Here is an 18,566-nt window from a genome sequence, read left to right as displayed (position 1 = left end):
CTCACTTGAGTCATTATCTTTACAACATCCTTGCTCAGCGTAGTGAATGGCCCATTTTCTGTTTCCATGCCATTCCCTACTGAATTGTCTTCTTCAATATTTAAAGGGAAAATAAACTCCTGCCCAGTTCACCTGGGAGAAACAATGGGTTAGTCTTACAATTATACCTTATAGCAACTAACTTAATAATGATCCCCAACATTGCTTTGTGTCACCTAAGCAGATCATATGCATTGCGTCTCACACATTTGCTTTAAATCACTACATAATGCCAGGAAAGCCACCTCACTGCTGACACACATTCATAAAATATGACTCAGCAGAGCCGTCTACTGAACCTCCCTATTTGGAAGACACACTCATGAACAATAACAGCCATATCTGAAAGCACGAAGAATGCGTCATACATAACCAGAACTTCACATGGAAGGTATCATGAAGAGTGAGTTTCTTATCTAATAAATTCTCTAAAGTACAGTAAAAAAAACTGCCAGGAAGATGTGCCTGTTGTTTAATAGTGGTGTGACTGTTAAAAGAGTAATCAATTGCTTCCTGGGTGGATTTGAGGTCTGATCCGAAAGAAAGCATGTGTAGTACTGTAAATCTGGTTATGAACTTAGGAACAAGGGGCTCTTAAAGCTTAGTAGGAAACTCTTACTGCTTATTGGCTAATTTGAAGTAGTATCAAACCACCTTCAAATATTGATGTATACATCCCCATAAAAAGGCTACATCAAACCTTAATCAGAGAAGTCTCTTTGCAATGAATGGAAGTGAATTCAGAGACTTGTGGCTATACAGGGTGTTAGGACTAAAGGATGGTGCAGGGCTTGGGCCTAAATAAGGCATTTATACCATTGCCCTTAAGGCTCAGGAAATGTTACCAAAAGGGAGGATAAAATAATGCAAGAGATAAACATGGGTAAAGGACTGCAAAATGCCATCTTGTGAGCATAACACAGTCATGGCAATTGTAAACTCATAGCTGTCTTGTCTACTGGCACTGGGACTCCACAAACTAGGTCCACCAGTCATCCTTGAATAGAGAAAGTACTGATAGGACATTGTCAGTTACTGTTGAATATTAGCAGAAAACAGATTCTGGAAGGGGTGGAAACATTGTATCAAGTTCGGTAGCTCCATTGAGCACACCAGGATATGATGGCTAGTTCCTAACCCACAGTTACATAATGACTCTATGTTAATTCAGGCAAGTCATGAATATGAAAAAGATATTTATAAGGAAGAAGTGGGGCTGGTAAGGGTGTGGTGGGAAAAAAGCAAGAGTGGGAGTGGAGAGCAACCAGAATGCAGTGTATGTGTATGAAATTGTCAAAGAACGAAATTTATTACCAAAATATTTGTGTGCTATTGACACAAATTTTCAACTACAAAAAGGTTCCCTCGTCTTCCTTCCTTTCCTCTTTTCTCTGAGCTTCCTTCCTTCTTTTTTCACCTTTCTTCCCATATTTATATACTGATTCTATATTCCATGAGCATTCAATATAACTCACACATGGTTCTATTATGCATGATATATAAAAAGGGCTTTCTTATCCTCATAACACTGACCCCCTTAGACACTCATACTCAATAAGTATGGCATTCTCAAATTTGTCTTAACCTTAGCAAGAAATGATACTATTCCCATAAAACTCTATCATTATTTCCTCTCTACCTCTAGGAAGGACCTACCCTGTCACTATAGTCCTGCATCATGACTGAAAATTCCAGTTTCCTCCTCCTCTTCCTGGATGGGATCAGTGATGAACCTTTAGTCCTGTCTTTACCTCATAGAGGTAAACCTTTCTTCTTCTTTCAGGACATAATGGTTATCAGGACACTGGGTTGGAATGTTGGGAATATTGAATATTCCAATGTCACTAGAGGGCTTTTGTCGATGTATGCAGAGCCCAGGATAAGGTCATTTGATTTTTGATCCTTTTGTCTTGGTGAGCATGGAAGGAAAACTCAGCTACTGGGTTTCTAACTAAACAAGATCTTCTCTATCTAAATCCTATCATTCTATTTCACAGTTTTCAGAAAAGCTAAACAAACAAAAATCAAACAAATTGAGTAAATAATCTCATATCCTTAAAAATCATTTATATTTCAAATGTGGAATAGTTTATGTTAAAGATTACTTCAGTCTTAATGTTTTATAGCTGTGAAGAGACACCATGACCAAGGCAACTCTTATAAAGGCAAGCATTTAATGGGAGCCAGCTTATAGTTTCAGAGGGTCAGTCCATTATCATCATGGTATGAAAATGGCATCAAGCAGGCAAATTTGGTGCTAGAAGAGCCAAGAGTTCTACATCCTGATTAGAGGCAGCAAGGAGGACAGTGTCTTCTGCAGGCAGCCTTGAGAAGTAGATTTCATACTTGGTGGTGCTTGAACACTGGAGACCTCAAAACCTGCTCCAAAGACACACACTCCCTCCAACAAGGCTATACCTCCTAATGTTGCCGCTCCATATGAACCAAGCTTGCAAAAATGAGTCTATAAGAGCCAAAATTATTTAAACCACACATTCCACTCCCTGGCTCCTATAGACGTGCAAACATAGCAGAATGCAAAATGCATTTTGTCCAACTTCAAAAATCCTTGTAGCCTACCACAGCCTCAACAATGTTTACAAGTCCAAAGTTCAATATCTCCATTGAGATTCATGCAATTTCTTAACTGTAATCTCCTATAAATCCAAAGCAAAATGTAGACCAGATATTTCCAACATAGCATGGCACAGAATATGCATTACTGTTCCAAAGCATAGAGAATGGAGCTCAATGAGGAAATTTTCTGGTCCAAAGCAAGACCAAAATGCAACTGGGCAAACTCCAAACTCTGTATCTTCTTGTCTACTGTCAAAACACTTATCAGATCTCCACTCCATTAAGCATTGTTGATTGTAACACACTTCTTTCTCTTAGGTTGGTTCCACTCCTTGTTAGCAGTTTTCCTCAACAGGTACCCCACCAGTTCTTAGACCTCTAGCCTCTGGGGTCTTCCAAGGAATTCCAGGCTTCACCTTCATAGGTTCTATAACACAGTTTCTTCTGATGCACTCACTCCTTGGTGATCATCCCATGGTACTGGCATCTCCAAAATGATGGGGTCTTCTGTTGCAATTGGCCTGCACTTTCAACCACAACCTCTTGCAGTATCTCCTCATGGTGCCAATCTTCAACTTCTTTACATGACCCCTTCATTCCTGGGCCTTCAATTAACACTGTTGCTGCACATGCACCAATGGCCTATCCTGGACTCTCTCAGTTGCCCTCCATGATCCTTTTATGTCTTCAAAATCAGTACTACCTGGGTGACTCTTACACATTACCGTGTCCAGCTGCCAGCACAAAGAACAATATTGTCTGCCTCACACAATGGATGTTTTGGGCCTCCATGTATGGATGCTCCTGACACATTCATGGCCTCAGGGGCTTTCTTTATTTTCAGAGAGAAATTCCATCCTTGATTCTATAGCCACAACCACATGGCCAAATATGCCATGTTCTTCTGCTTGCTAAGGCTGGAACATGGCCCACATGTACAATTATATCTTCACCAACTTTCTGATTTCATTGGCTTCCCTCGTGCCAGAGCTTGTCTGTTCTGGAACTTGCTCTGTAGATCAGGCTGGCATTGAATTGAGAAATACCATGCCTCAATCTCCTAAATGCTGGTATGAAATGCGTGAACTACTACGTCTAGGCCTAAGCTTTGCTTTCATATCTCCTTGTGTCTAAATGATAGCTATTTCTAGTGCCTGAACACAGGATTTAGCCCCACTCCACTTCCCGGTACCCATCTGTCCCGATCTGCAGGACTGTCAATGAAGATTCTGGAAGAGGGAGTGGGAATGGAGAGGGACAAGAGATGCAAGAAATGAAGACAAGATGGCAGTCCAATCAAGTCTTGTTTATTGAGCATCCTGGGGCAGCTTATATATAGGGAGGAAGCTGAGTTCTGGGTAAAACTGCAAAAAACATGATGCAGTGTATTCTCAAGCTATTCTAGGCCAAGATAGAAGAGGAAGTTGGGTAAACATTTAGAAAAACAGCAATTCTGGTCCAACAATGGAAAATTGCAGATGCTTGCTGTAGCTAAGACTATGTGGCACCTTGAGGCAGTTGTGCTATCAGTGAGCAGGCCATTTGTCATGGCCCCTCACACCTGTTTAATTCTTGAACCATATATTTTTTTATATTTCCTTTCTCAGTTTGCTACACAGGATCAAAACATTCTTCATAAGGGTGAACTAAAGGACAGAGCTTACACTAAGCTGCTTTGAGATTTCCTTTGCCAATGCAATCATTATAAATCTCTTCTACTTCTTCTAAGGCAAATTCTTCAGACAAGGGTAAAAGCAAGAATGATTTCTAGGCACCATACTAAAATTCTTCTCCTCTGAAACCTCTTGATTCAGGCCCCCACAAATCAAATCACCATCAGCACCACTATCTTCCATATGTCTACTAGGGTGGCTCATGAAGGTCCACTAAAAACATCCCACTGATTTTCTAATCCTAGGTCCCAAATTCTACATTCCTCCAAACAAAAGCATGCTCAGGCTTGTCGAAGTAACACCCCAGTCTCTCACACAAACTTCTGTCTTGGTTAGGGATTCACTGATGCAGAGAGACACAATGACCAAATCAACCCTTATAAAGGCAAGCATTCATCTGGGGTTGGTTAATAGTTTCAGAGGTTCAGTCCATTATTATAATTTTGGAAAACATGGCATCATGCAGCCAGACTTGGTGTTGAAGGAGCCAGGAGTTCTAGATCTTGACCTCAAAGCAGCAGATAGAGACAGTTTTCAGCAGGCAGGTAGGAGGAAACTGGATTCCACCCTCAGTGGAGTTGAAAATATGTCTATGACCTCAAATTCCACCTCCAGAGTGACATCCTTATTCCAACAAAGCCACACCTACTTCAAGAAGGTCATATCTCTAAATAGTGCTATTCTCTATAAGCCAAGCATTGAAGCGTATGAGTCTATGGGGAGGTCTACATATTTAAATCCCCACATGGGACCTCATGAAACTGAAAAGCTTCTGTAGGGCAAAGGACACTGTCAATAGAAAAAAGGGACAGCCTACAGATTGGGAAAAGTTCTTCGCAAATCCTACATCTGTTGAAGGGCTAATATACAAAATATATAAAGAACCAAGTAAATTAAACACCACTAAACCAAACGACAAAATTAAGAAATGGGGTTCAGAGCTAAACAGAATTCTGAGCAGAGAAATATCGAATGCCTGAGAACCACTTAAAGAAATGCTCAACATCCTTAGTAAAAAAAAAAATCTTTAAATGTCCTGGTGCTACTAAAATTCACATTTGCAAAATAATTAATTAATGTATTTCCCATGGGCCAATTGTGAGCAGATACTACTAAGACATACTTTGAGACCACACAAACCTGCCTCCTTTCTTTTCTGGTTTCTCAGAGGCTAGACCCAACCTGTTGCTGTTACCCACTCACTGCAACTAAATCACCAGCTTTCCAGTTTTGACTTGTTTTCCAGTCCATCACCTCTCCAATTCTAGTTGCACCATATTACTTAAAAGTTTATCCTTTTCTGGTGCTTTTTTGTTTGTTTGTTTGTTTGTTTGTTTCCTTTATTTACACTTTTGTATAGGCAGTTTTAGACAACGTTTTTGCAGGCCAAATCTTGTGCTCAATTTTTATAACCCAGCTTCTGAGGGCTGAGTTGACCTCCACTTGGCCATCATAGAAGTAAGGGTGATGATGTTCCTGGCGCCTGAATGGTGCACATTCCCTAGATCTTTCCCTACACTGGGCACCTGTCAAAAGAAGCTCTTCTAGTTTCAGAACTGAGATTCCTACCTGCTGTATTTATTTTCAAGTCACACTTCAGCAAACCCACCAGATGCGATCATTACCTTTATGCTTAGTGCTTCATCATTGTCTCACTTTGCAAGCATAAACTTTAGATTTGATAGCCAGATAATGATTGTTACAGCAGTGGCTCACATTGCTTGGCATTGCTCACTCTCTGGATGCAAGAAGTTTAAAAAAAAAAAACAAGCACTAACAGGAAAGAGGAGCTTTGCCTCTTTCCCGAAAGGGTTGGCATGATCAGATGAGAGATAAGAGCCAGGCAAAATCATGAGAAGTCTTGTGGAAAGCATGACTCAAAGGAGTGATTATCAGTGCAGATCCACGTACAGTCAACCACAGGTTTTCCTTCTCTTATCCTCCCTCAGGCACCAGTTTCTCTTCAGTTTCTCTTCATATCTGCTAAGATATGTTTCATATTGGCCCCGGACTCAGGGGATTCTTCTCTTTGCCAGAGTACAGATTACCATTTCTCAAAGAAGAACTGAGGAAAGGTAAGATGCTTTTTGAGACATTCATCCTAAAGCTATCATGTATTTTCTTAGTCTGTGGCCATATAAAACCACATCAAGGTGGAAAATCCAAGAAGCTTCATGTGTTTCTACAGAAACAGGAGTCATAAAAGTCCTCATGACAGCATTGTAGGCTGGCAGACTGGACTCCTGGAAGCTGCTGAACCAAGATAATGCCCTCCCCTAATACTTTCTTCCATTCTCCTCTCTTCCCAACTACTTAAACATGATGCTATCGTGAGAATTCTGCCACTCTCCTTGATTTAGCAAGCAATGGGTACAGGCACCATCTCTAAAAAACACAGTTCTCTCAGTATCTCAGTCACCTGTGTGTCCTGTAATGGAACATTTCTATTCCTTTGTGCTTTTCTGTCTCAGTAGGCAACAGAAGTTGTAAAATTGAGTGACAGGGTCACAGTTAATTATAGTATATACATAATGTGCATATGTAGGGAAAGTTACATGAAATGTTTAACCCACTTCAATCCCCAAGAAAAGAACATTGAGTGTAGAACTTTATCAACTGTTCTAAAGTAGAAATCCTCTGCACCCAGAGCTGGCTGTCGCTATGATTACAGGATACCTGTGCTCTACCCAAGGCATTAAATATTGATTAATTTTGTCCTTTGATAATTTCATTTATCCCACAATGTACTCTGTTTAATCCCCCCAGCTCGTTAAATTATTCACCTCATATTTATCAGTCTCCATCTCTGCTAGTTCCTTTTTGAGATTATCATTTTTAGTTTTGTTTTATAACATTTATTATTTGTACCCATTAGGTGATTTGAACTACCTATTAGAACCTGGTTTGTTTACTAGTGTGCAGTTGATTGAAGGGCAATGATTTCTCCTTTCCTTAAGTCTCTTGTTAGACAATTATTCAGCTGGTAGAGGTTGCCCATCCAGAATTCATCATCCATCCATGCCTGGGTGTTTATGGGAACATTTTTGTGTATAAATTATGTGATTATTCCTAAATGTTCTGAAGTTGTGAGTGAAATGACTGTGTCTTAGTAGGGAGATGTGATTTTGAAGCTGTTATCCTTATTTTTCCTGTGCTTACACTCTTTTGGTTTTTTTTTCATCTGAAATGTTACCTAAGTCTCAGGGACTATGATATAAATGACTTTCCTAGGACTAAACACTTAAACACTACTTTTTCTTAGTACGTTGTGCAGCCACGAGTGTCTTCTTTACTGACCAGTCCCTTATGTTGTGCCAATTTACTCAATACTATTCAGCTTCCACCCATGGCAGATGATCTCCCAGAATTTTTATTTTTTTAAATCTGATTTCTAGAACCATGAAAGTATTTCTTTCAATGTATTGGGCTTTAAATCCAATCAGAGTGCAGTTAATTATGTCTGTAACTATACTACCACTATTTCACAAGTGTTTGCATCTTGCCTAGCAGTTTGGTCTTATGGATTGCAAAATTCCCAACTGGGTAAGACCACGGACACAGTTTGTTCCCCACCAGCCTGAATAGCACTTTATATGCAGTGAAAGCTAGCCAGCATGGAGGAAGCTTACACCTTGGTACGAGCTTGTTCTGTGTAGTTGGTACACTCAGTTTGTGGAATATCTTAAGTAATAGTGTCTGAACATGCAGTTGTGATAGGAAAGCAGAAGGAATGACAAGAGGCTGTTGCTTAGGGGCTTGTGGGTCTCACTGACCATCATCTCATAAAGAGTTATATCATTTATGGCAGGGTATTTTTTAATAGCCTACAGCTCCTCAAAACAGCTTCCCCCAAGTACATAAGGTAGCTCCATGCGAGCTCAGTTTTTGAAAATACATCATATTTTATTGTTTAGTTACAAATAGTGGTTTCTCTATGCTCTTTACTTTTATTAATTCTCCACTAATTTTAATAATTTTATTATTTTTCCCCTGATTTTGTCCCCTCTAATTTAATTATTCCTCCAACCTTTCTTTCTCTGTAAATCTCTCTGTAAATCTTTATTTGTACTTTCACACTCCCTTCATTCTATTCTTATGTCTCTATCAAGGAATCTCCATCCTAAAGATCCCTTTCTTAGTGCCATAGGTCACACAAAGTCAGAGCTTTGAAGCTAGGCTACTCAGTTCGGGAATATATGGCATTTGCCTTTTTGTTGCTCTTGATTGGGAGATGCCTTGATAGAGGCAAATGAATAGGATGGAGGAAATATGAAAGGACAAAGAGAGATATGGGAGCAGATAGATTTAGACTGGGAAAAGGGTGGAAGAAAAGGTAAGTTAGGGGATAAAGAATTAGGAGGGAATTTAAAAATCAGGGGAGAAATAGTAAAAATGAAGAGCATAGAGAAACCTACTGCTTTGTAACTAAACAAATAAATATGAAGTATTGTTGAAAAATGAGTTCCTCAAATTTCCCCTCGATATAATTTTTGCGCTTCAACCCATTTACATACACATTTTGCAATAGAATTTATTATTAGAGCTGAATAAATTTCTATCGTATGTATGTGCAGCATTGCATTCTCTACGTACCAGTTTTTGAACATCAGGGATAATTGTATTTCCTGATTATTGTGAAAACAACAGCAAGGAACCTGGATAAACTATGATCTTTGTAGTAGGATATAAAGTCGTTTGGGTATATTCTTGCTTGTTATTATTGGATACCATAGATGCTATGCCTCTTGTTTCTGAGGAATCACCACACTGATTTTCATAGTGGTGGGCAGTTTGCATTCCTACCACCAACAGGGAATTACCATTCTTTTCCCATTTACTCACCAACATTTCTCATCATTTGGTTTCTGTTTTCCCATTTATTATTATTTTTTAAATATTCTATTCAGATTACATCCCGATTGTTATTCTGTCACTTGTACCTTATCGTTACCCTCTCCCTCCCTCTTTCACCCTATTCCCCTCCCCTAGACATGTGATAGAAGGGGACCTCCTTCCCCGCCATATGATCAGAGCCTATCAGGTCTCATCCAGATAGTCTGCTTCTCTTTCCTCTGAGTGCCATCTGGCCTCCCCACCAAGGGGAAGTGGTCAAATAGGGGCTGCCAGTGTTTATGTCAGAATCAGTCCCCCACTCTCCACACAACTGTGGAGAATATTCTGTCCATTGCCTAAATATGAATAGGGGGTCTAGATATACTGAACGAATTGTCCTTGGTTGATACATCAGTTTGTGCAGGCTCCCTGGGTCCAGATCTGCCAGCCTGATGGTCTTCTTTTAGGGTTCCTGGACCATATGGGGGCTTGTATCTCTCCATTTTTCCATAACACTCTCACCTGGAGTCCCATTATAGAGTCCCAGCATGTTCCTTGATCCTCCGCTGAGTGAAAACTCTCAGAGGACATCCATGTTGGGCTAGTATCCAATTATAAGTGAGTATACACCCTGTGTGTCTTTCTGGGTCTGGGTTAACTAAGTCAGGATGATCATTCCTAGTTCCATCCATTTGCCTACAAATTTCAAGATTTCCTTGTTTTTAATAGCTGAGTTGTATTCCATAGTGTAGTAAATGTACCACAGTTTCTTTATCCATTCTTAGACAGAGGGACCTCTGAGTTGTTTCCAGATTCAGGTTATTATAAATAAGGCTGCTATGAACATAGTTGAGCAAATGTTCTTGTTATGTGGTGGAACATCTTTCAGGTATATACCAAGGACTTGAATAGCTCTGTTTTGAGGAAGCCCTTTTCCGAATTTTCTGAGAAAGCACTCGATTGATTTCCAAAATGGTTGTACAATTTTGTACTCCCACCAGCAATGAAAGAGTGTTCCCCTTTTTCCATATCCTCACCAGCATGTGCTGTAACTTGAGTTTTTGATCTTCTACATTCTAATGGGTGTAAGATGAAATCTCAGAGTCATTTTGATTTGCATTTCCCTGATGACTAAAGATGTTGAGAATTTCTTTAAGTGTTTCTCAGCAATTCGATATTTCTCTGCTGAGAATTCTCTGTTTAGCTCTGAACCCCATTTCTTAGTTGGGTTATTTGGTTTGGTGGTGGTTAATTTCTTGAGTTCTTTATATATTTTTGGATATTAGCCCTCTGTCAAATGTTGGGTTGGTGAAGATCTTTTCCAGTTCTGAAGGATATTGCTTTGTTCTGTTAACAGTGTCCTTTCCCTTACAGAAGCTTTTCAGTTTCATGAGGTCTCATTTATTAATTGTTGGCCTTAGTGCCTGTGCTGTTGGTGTTCTGTTCAGGAAGTTGTCTCCAATGAGTTCAAGGTTCTTCCTCATTTTTACTTCTAACATATTTAGTGTATCTGGTTTTATGTTGATGTCTTTAATCCACTTGGACCTGAGTTTTGTGTATGGTGATTAATATGGATCTACTTGTATTTTTCTACATGTAGACATCCAGTTACACCACACCATTTGTTTAAGATTCTATCCTTTTTCCATTGTATAGATTTGGCTTCTTTGTCAAAAATCAAGTACCCATAGATGTATGGATTTATTTCTGGGTCTTTAATTTTATTCCATTGATCAACCAGCTTATTGCTTTCCCAGTACCATGCTGTTTTAATAACTGTTTTTCTATAGTACAATTTGAGATCAGGGATGGATATTCCTCTGGAGGATATTTTATTGCACAGGCTTGTTTTAGCTATTCTGGTTTTTTTTTTTCATATGAAGTTGAGAATTGGTATTTCAAAGTCTTTAAAAATTGTGTAGGTATTTTGGTATGGATTGCATTGATTTGTAAATTGCTTTTGGTAAGATGGTCATTTTTACTACGTTAATTCTCTTAATCCATGAACATGTGAGATCTTTCCATCTTCTGATATCATCTTCAATTTCCTTCTTCAGAGACTTGAAGGTTTTTTCATACAATTCTTTCACTTGCTTGGTTAGAGTTACACCTAGATACTTTATATTATTTGTGGCTGTTGTGAATAGTGTGGTTTCTCTAATTCCATTCTCAGCACAATTGTAATTTGTATAGAGTAGGGCTATTGACTTTTGGGAGTTGATTTTGTATCCAGCCACTTTGCTTAAAGTGTTTATCAGCTGTAGGAATTCTCTGGAGTTTTGGGGTCACTTATGTACATGATCATATTATCTATTAACAGGAATAAATTGACTTCCTCCTTTCCAGTGTGGATCCCCTTGATCTCCTTTGTTGTCCTACTGCTCTAGCTAGAACTTCAAGTACAATATTGAAGAGCTATTGAAAGACTGGGCAGCCTTGTCTAGTCCTTGTTTTAATGGACTTTCCTTGAATTTCTCTCCATTTGATGTGATGTTGGCTATTGGCTTGCTGGATATAGCCTTTATTATGTTTAGGTGTGTGCTTGTATACTTGATCTCTCCAAGACTTTAAACATGAAAGAGTGTTGGATTTTGTTAAATGCTTTCTTAGCATCTGAGGACATGATCATGAAGTTTTTGTTTATTTCAGTTTGTTCATAAGGTAGATTACACTAATGGATTTCCATATATTGAACCATACCAGGATACCTGAAATGAAGCCTACTTGATCATTATGAATGATATCTTTGATGTGTTCTTGGATTCAGTTTGCGAGTATTTTATGGAGTATTTTTGCATCAATGTTCATCAAAGAAATTGTTCTGAAATTCTCTTTATTTGTTGGGTCTTTGTGAAGTTTAGGTATCAAGGTGACTGTGACCACATAGAATGAGTTTGGTAATGTTACTTCCATTTATATTTTGTGGAGTAGTTTGAAAAGTATCCATATGAGCTCTTCTTTGAAGGTCTGGTAGAATTCTGCACTGAAAACATCTGGCCCTGGACTCTTTTGTTGGGAGACATTTGATGACTGCTTCTATTTCTGTAGGATAAATAGGATGATTTAATTTGTTTATCTGATCTTGATTTAACTTTTGCAAGAGGAGTCCATCAATATAATTGTCAATTTCTTTTAGATTTTCAAATATTATGGTGTATAGGCTTTTGAAATGAGACCGAATGATTCTTTGTATTTCTTCATTGTGTGTTGTGATATCTCCCTTTCATTCCTGATTTTGTGGATTTGCATATTGTCTCTCTGCTTTTTAGTTAGTTTGGCTAATGGTTTGTCTATCTTGTTGATTTTCTCAAAGAACTAGCTCTTGGTTTTGTTTATTACTTGACTTCTAATTTATTGATTTCAGCCCTGAGTTTGATGATTTCCAGCCATCTACTCCTCTTGTGTGTTTCTGCTTCTTTTTTGTCTAGTGCTTCCTGATGTGTTGTTAAGTTGCCTATATAAGATATTTCCAATCTCTTTATGTACACACTTAGTGCTTTGAATATTCCTCTTGGTACTGCTTTCCAATAATTGGGGTATGTTGTACCATCATTACCACTGAATTTCAGGAAGTCCCTAATTTATTTCTTTATTTCTTCCCTCACTCAGTTGTCATTCAATGGATAGTTGTTCAGTTTCCATGTAGGGTGGGGGGGCTTTTTGTTATTTCTGTTGTTGAAGTCCAGCTTAATCCATGGTTCTGATAGGATACAAGGTGTTATTTAAATCTTCTTATATGTGTTGAGGCTTGTTTTGTGGCCTATTATATGGTCAATTTTGGAGAAGGCTCCATGAGGTTCTAAGAAGAAGGTATAATCTTTTGTTTTGGGGTACAAAATTTTGTAGATATCCGTTCAGTCCATTTGATTTATAACATCAATTAGGGTCACTATTTCTCAGTTTATCTTCTTTTTCACTGACCTATCCTTTGGTGAAAATGGGGGGGGGGGTAGAAGTCTTCCATCGTTAATGTGTACAGATCAAATTGTGGTTTAAGCTTTATAATGTTTCATTTACAAATGTGGGTGTCCTTGTATTAGGGGTGCAAATGTTTAGAATAGTGATGTCATCTTGGTTGACTTTTCCTTTGATGAGTTTGAAGTGTCCTTCCTCATGTCTTTTGATTAATTTTGGTTGAAAGCCTATTTTATTAGTTATTAGAATGGCTACACCAGCTTCCTTCTTGTGTCTGTTTGCTTGGAATACATTTTTCGAGCCTTTTACCCTGAGGTAATGTCTATCACTGTGGTTGAGATGTGTTTCTTGAATGCAGAGAAATGTTGGGTCTTGTTTATTCATATATTCTGTTAGTCTGTGTCTTTTTAATTAGAGAGTTGTGACCACTGATGTTGAGAAATATTAATTACCAGTGACAGTTAAGTCCCTTGATTTTGATCTTGGTTGTGATAGAGTGTTTGTGTGTTTGTCTGGTTATGTTTTGCTATGGTGAAGTTATCTATTTCCTGTGTTATCTTGGTTGTAGTAAGCCACTTTGGGATGGAGTTTTCCTTCTAGTAACTTCTATAGGGCCGAATTTGGGGTAAGTGTTGTTTGAATTTGTTTTTGTCATGAAATATCTTGTTTTCTCCATCTCTGGTTATTAAAATTTTCACTTGGTAAAGTAGTCTATACTGGCATCTGTGGTCTCTTAGATTTTGCAAGACCTCTGACCAGGTCCTACTCACTTTTATGGTCTCTGCTGAGAAGTCCGGTATGGTTCTGATAGGCTTGCCATTGTACATTACTTGGCCTTTTTCCCTTGTCACTTTTAATATTTTTTCTTTGTTCTGTACCTTTTGTGTTTTAAGTATTATGTTGTGGGAGGGTTTTCTTTGCTGATCTATTCTATTGTGTGTTGTGTAGGCCTCTTGTATGTTTATATGCATCACTTTCTTTAAATTGATGAGATTTTCTTCTATGATTTTGTTGAAAATATTTTCTGGTCCTTGGAGCCAGGAGTCTTGGAGTCTTCTCTTTCTTCAATTCAAATTATGCTTAGGTTTCATCTTTTCATGGTGTCCTTGATTTCTTGGATGTTTTCTGTCCAGAATTTTTCAGATTTAATATTTTATTTAATGGTTGCATCAAATTCTTCTATTGTATCTTCTACAAATGAGATTCATTACTCCATCTTTTGAATTCTGTTATCAATGCTTACCTCTGCGGTTCCTAAGTTCTCTCATTCCCAGCTTTCTTCTGTTTGTGTTTTTATTATTGTTTCTATTTTCATCTTCAGATCTTGAGCCATTTTATTGATTTCCTTCACCTCATTGTTTGTATTTTACTGAATTTCTCCCAGTGATTTCTTAATTTCCTCTCTATAGGCTTCTGTCCTGGCCTCTCTAAGGTTCTCAATCCACTTTGGCTCCATCTTCCTGTATTTTTACAGATTTTATTCATTTCCTCCATTATCATCTTCATTATGAAGGATGAGGTCATTTTCTTGTGCTTCAGTTGTGTTTGATTTTCCAGTGTTGATTTCTTTGGAATAATTGGGTTCTGTAGATGCCATATTATTTTGGCTTTTGATGTTTGTGTTTCTATGCTGGCCTTTAGTCATCTTGGTGTTTCTGAATATTGGGTGGCAGTTTCTGGTGTCCTTCACTGGCCATTGAGAGTTCATTGGTGAGTGTGTATAGGTCAAGAGCTTTCATCTATGGGGATCAGGGTCCCCTTCTCTGAATCAGGCAGGTGACATGGGTTTGGCTCCGTGATACATTGCTTTATACCTGGGGCTCCCCATTGTGCCAGCATAGACTGATGCTCATGCTCTGCAGGCCAAGGTTCAGTCTGAGAGAGTGTAGATACAACCAGTTATCCTGCATTTGGCTGGGTTTTGGAGACCATTCCCAAGGTCACTGAGGCCTTGGTTCCATCTGCCTGAGAGTGCGATACCAAGCACTATCTTGTGGTGGTTGTCTGTGCTTGGGTGCATGTGGCCTTGCCCACTCAGGCCCTAAGGCCTTGTTTCAGTCCACCAGAGAGTGCAGGTACTGAGTGCTGGCTTGTGGCAGTTGGCTGTGCTTCAGGTGTGCATGCTCTGGGGCTTTGGTTTAGTCTGCCAGAAAGTACAGGTACTACTCCCTAGGCTGCAGTGTTTGGCTGGGCTTTGCAGAATGTGTCCACAACTACCTGGGTTCCCCACCTGGGCCCTGGACTGATGGGGTGATCAAAAGTCAGATCTATCCCAGATACACACTTTATGCCCCCAGGCCAGCAGACCCTAATACTGGTGCTCTGTAGCCACAGTTCAGTCAGAGAGAGAGTGCAGGTACCACCCAATAGTCCATGTTTGGCTGGGCTTTGGAGACTCTGTTGGCAGACACCAGACCCTGGGGCTTTCTGTGGCCTGGTAGGGTGGTCTGAGGGTCAGATCCACCCATTCTCCTAGGTTCTCCCCTGGGCCTGCAGACCCAGATGCTGGCACTTCACCTCCCACAGTTCAGTCCCAGATACAGAGTCCAAGATATAGAGCACAGATGCAGCTTGCAGGTGGATATGCATCCAGACTCTGAGGACTGGGCACCTGTTCTCCATGGACCAATTGGATGGTTACATGCCAGACCCACCTGTGCTCTGCACCGTCCTCTCTCACGTAGGGCTTTCCAGGTCTTGTGGTCTGTAGTTCCCAGCCCTGTCCCTAGACTCGATCCTGCCAGACACAGTGTGTGGTCTGTCATTTGTTTTCTTGATAGTTGCATTCTGTCTGGGATCAGATGCAATCCCAAAGTGGTTTTAATTTGCAGTTTTTTATTGTTAATTATATTGAACACTGTTCAAAGTGCTGACAGATAGTCATATCTCTTCTTTGGAGATTTCCATAGTCCACTCACTGACTGTACTGCTTCTTTTCTGGATGTTTCACTCTTTAAGTTCTTTATGTTCTAGACTCTAATCTTCAGCTATACATACAGCTGGCCATTTGTGTTCTTTTCACTTTAATCAGGTTTTATTCCTGTCCTCTTTATGTTCATTTAGTGTTCATTCAAATCCTCTTTGCATTCCTTGATCTCCTGGACATGTTTCTGTTAGGTCTTCAGCTGCACATATATTTCAGAAATTACATTAGACTGAACTATACAATGATTATTTGGTGTGTTAGATAAAATCCATCATTCCTTTGAAATTTGCAAAACAGGTTTTTCTTACCTGGTAGAAGGGATATATGGCTCTCCAATTGATATATACCTGTGGTATATTAAAGCCCATGCTGACCTCATGCCAACCCCTGTTACATATTTCAAAGTCCAAGCTAGCATTCAGGCCCTTCCCACAAGCTACTTATCATCTTTATAATTCATATCATTGATCTACCCAACTCTGTCTCTCTTGCTCTCTGTCTCATTATCACTTCCTATTCTCACTATTCTGGTCATCTCTTGCTATTCTCACTATTCCTTCTCTCATTTTGCTCTATGTTTTACTTCTTTTTTTCTTGAAAAATAAAATCATTCACATTACATCTCAATTGTTATCCCATCCCTTGCATCCTCCCATTCCTTCCTCCCTCCCACTTTCACCCCATTCCCCTTCCCTATGACTGTGAATGAAGGGGACCTCCTTCCATTGAATATGATGCTAGGGTATCAAGTCTCTTCTTGGTAGTCTGCTATCCTTCCTCTGAGTGCCATCGGACCTCCCCAACAAGGGGACATGGCAAATATGGGGCACCAGAGTTCGTGTGAAAGTCAGTCCCCACTCTCCACTCAACTGTGGAGAATGTCTTGTTCCTTGGCTAGATCTGGGTAAGGATTTGATGATGAGTGCACGTATTGTCCTTGGTTGGTTCCATAGATTGAGCAGAAATCTCTGGGCCCAGATCCACCCATAATAGTGTTTTTCTTGTAGGTTTCTAGGACCCTCTGGACCCTTCTATTTCCCCACTCTCCCATACTTCTCTCATCTAGAGGTCCAATAGGATGTCCTCACCTCTATCCCACTTTCCTGGTAAGTGAAGACCTTTTATCTCACTCTCTCTACTATTCTTTTCCACTCTTCTACTTCCCTAGTCCTGGCCATGTCCAGTCTGCTTTTTTATCTCTTCTCTGGACTCTTTAAGAGACCTCTGGATATTTTTCTCCCTTATTCATAACCAAAATCTTCCCCCAATAATGGAGTTTCTTTACTGTACCACCTTCACATACATCTGGTATCAAATACCCAGAAGGGATACAAATAGATGCTTTTTCAAGGGGCCCAAGCCTTCTATCCAAACTTAGCTCTTGATTTGACTCCTCAAAGATATGAATCATTTGTTTCTGCCCCTATCATATTTAACTTAGTATCTTCAGCTGCTTCTCCTCCACATGTTCTAACCACACATGTCTCCTTGTCTACTCTGGTAAGTGCCACTTAGAAGCTGCCCACTCACTCTCTTTGTCTCTCTCTGACTCTCTCTGTTTCTGTCTCTGTTTCTCTCTCTCCCTCTGCCTATTTCTCTCTCTCTCTCTCTCTCTCTCTCTCTCTCTCTCTCTCTCTCTCTCTCTCTCTCTCTCTCTCTCACACACACACACACACACATACACACACACACACACACACACACACATACACTACACACCACTTGATTCACATGGGGTATTTACCCTTCTCTCTTACATCTTTTTTCTCTCTGACATGTTTCCATCTCACCAACAGATGTTTCTCTGTCTCTCTTGAAGTCTCTTCCATCTCATCCTTTCTCTCCTCATTGCTCCCTCCCTACCTGGCTCTCAGCTAACTCCTACAATATACGTTGTCTTTAAACACTGGCCCTTCTCATTCATAACTGAATTTGTTTTCTCTTCACCCAACTTAGTTAAATTCTCTCCTCCTAGAACTCAGAAATTTCATTAAATCCTTGCTGCCTTACTTCAAACACAATGGACTTAGTACAGTTCAATAACATCCTCAATTCCCCATATCTCACATACTATAATAACTTCTGCCACTGGACAAGCAAATGATCCCTAAGCCTTCTTATCTCTAACTTTTCTCTTATGTACATTTTCAAAATCTTGTAACTGAAAGCCCTCTTTGCTCTCTTTTCTTGTCTTATCTCTAATATTTCTCCACTCTTTGCTCCATCCAGTCTCTCCCTCTGACCACAACATTCAGTCTTACAGAGATTCTAATGTCTTTAGGGTATGTATAATATTGAAATTTTGCTTTATGCTGTTCTGTTGTGTAAAAAGGCTGGCTCTGGTGTTGTGTTATGCTGCTCCCTCTCCAGACTCAAGTGATTTTTTAAGTTTCCTCCAAATTATCTATACGAGATCAAAGAGGCCACCTGACTCTGTGACAGGAAGAATCATAACATAACAGCCTAAAAGACACTATGTGCTTTAAAACATTAAAAAGTAACTATTCCTAATAGTTGTTACTGATGCTTATCTCATGTCTCTTTACTTGTTTTCTTTGCCATATTTAAAAATTACAAAGTGCAATTACTTTATCTCAGCATCT

General features: G+C 39.4%; 2 protein-coding genes across 16 annotated transcripts in view; one reads left to right on the top strand and one right to left on the bottom strand.

Annotated features, from left to right (window-relative positions):
- Positions 1-18,566, bottom strand: part of LOC311592453 (zinc finger protein 120-like) — a 202,172-nt gene that overhangs the window by 65,811 nt on the left and 117,795 nt on the right. The gene's annotated exons all lie outside the window — the stretch shown is intronic.
- LOC311592456 (mas-related G-protein coupled receptor member X2-like) overlaps positions 1-18,566 on the top strand; it is a 103,023-nt gene that overhangs the window by 35,305 nt on the left and 49,152 nt on the right. For 7 of the 15 annotated variants that reach the window (XM_084772882.1, XM_084772880.1, XM_084772889.1 and 4 more), the window contains exon 2: positions 6,239-6,364. The exons of 2 other annotated variants lie outside the window; for them this stretch is intronic. Coding sequence is in view for 1 of the 13 variants with exons in the window: in XM_084772877.1 (XP_084629003.1) it covers positions 6,464-6,552 (89 nt within the window). In the remaining 12 variants the exon portion in view is untranslated. Of the gene's footprint in view, positions 1-6,181; positions 6,365-6,459; positions 6,555-18,566 lie in introns of those variants that run through there. 6 more of the 15 variants (XM_084772881.1, XM_084772878.1, XM_084772877.1 and 3 more) reach the window with 6 other exon arrangements.

This window comes from Acomys minous (assembly GCF_964271855.1).
Source record: "Acomys minous genome assembly, chromosome: 2".
Classification (NCBI taxonomy): Eukaryota; Metazoa; Chordata; class Mammalia; order Rodentia; family Muridae; genus Acomys; species Acomys minous.
Note: the sequence above shows the minus strand (reverse complement) of the source record. Positions and strands in the feature narration are given on the sequence as shown.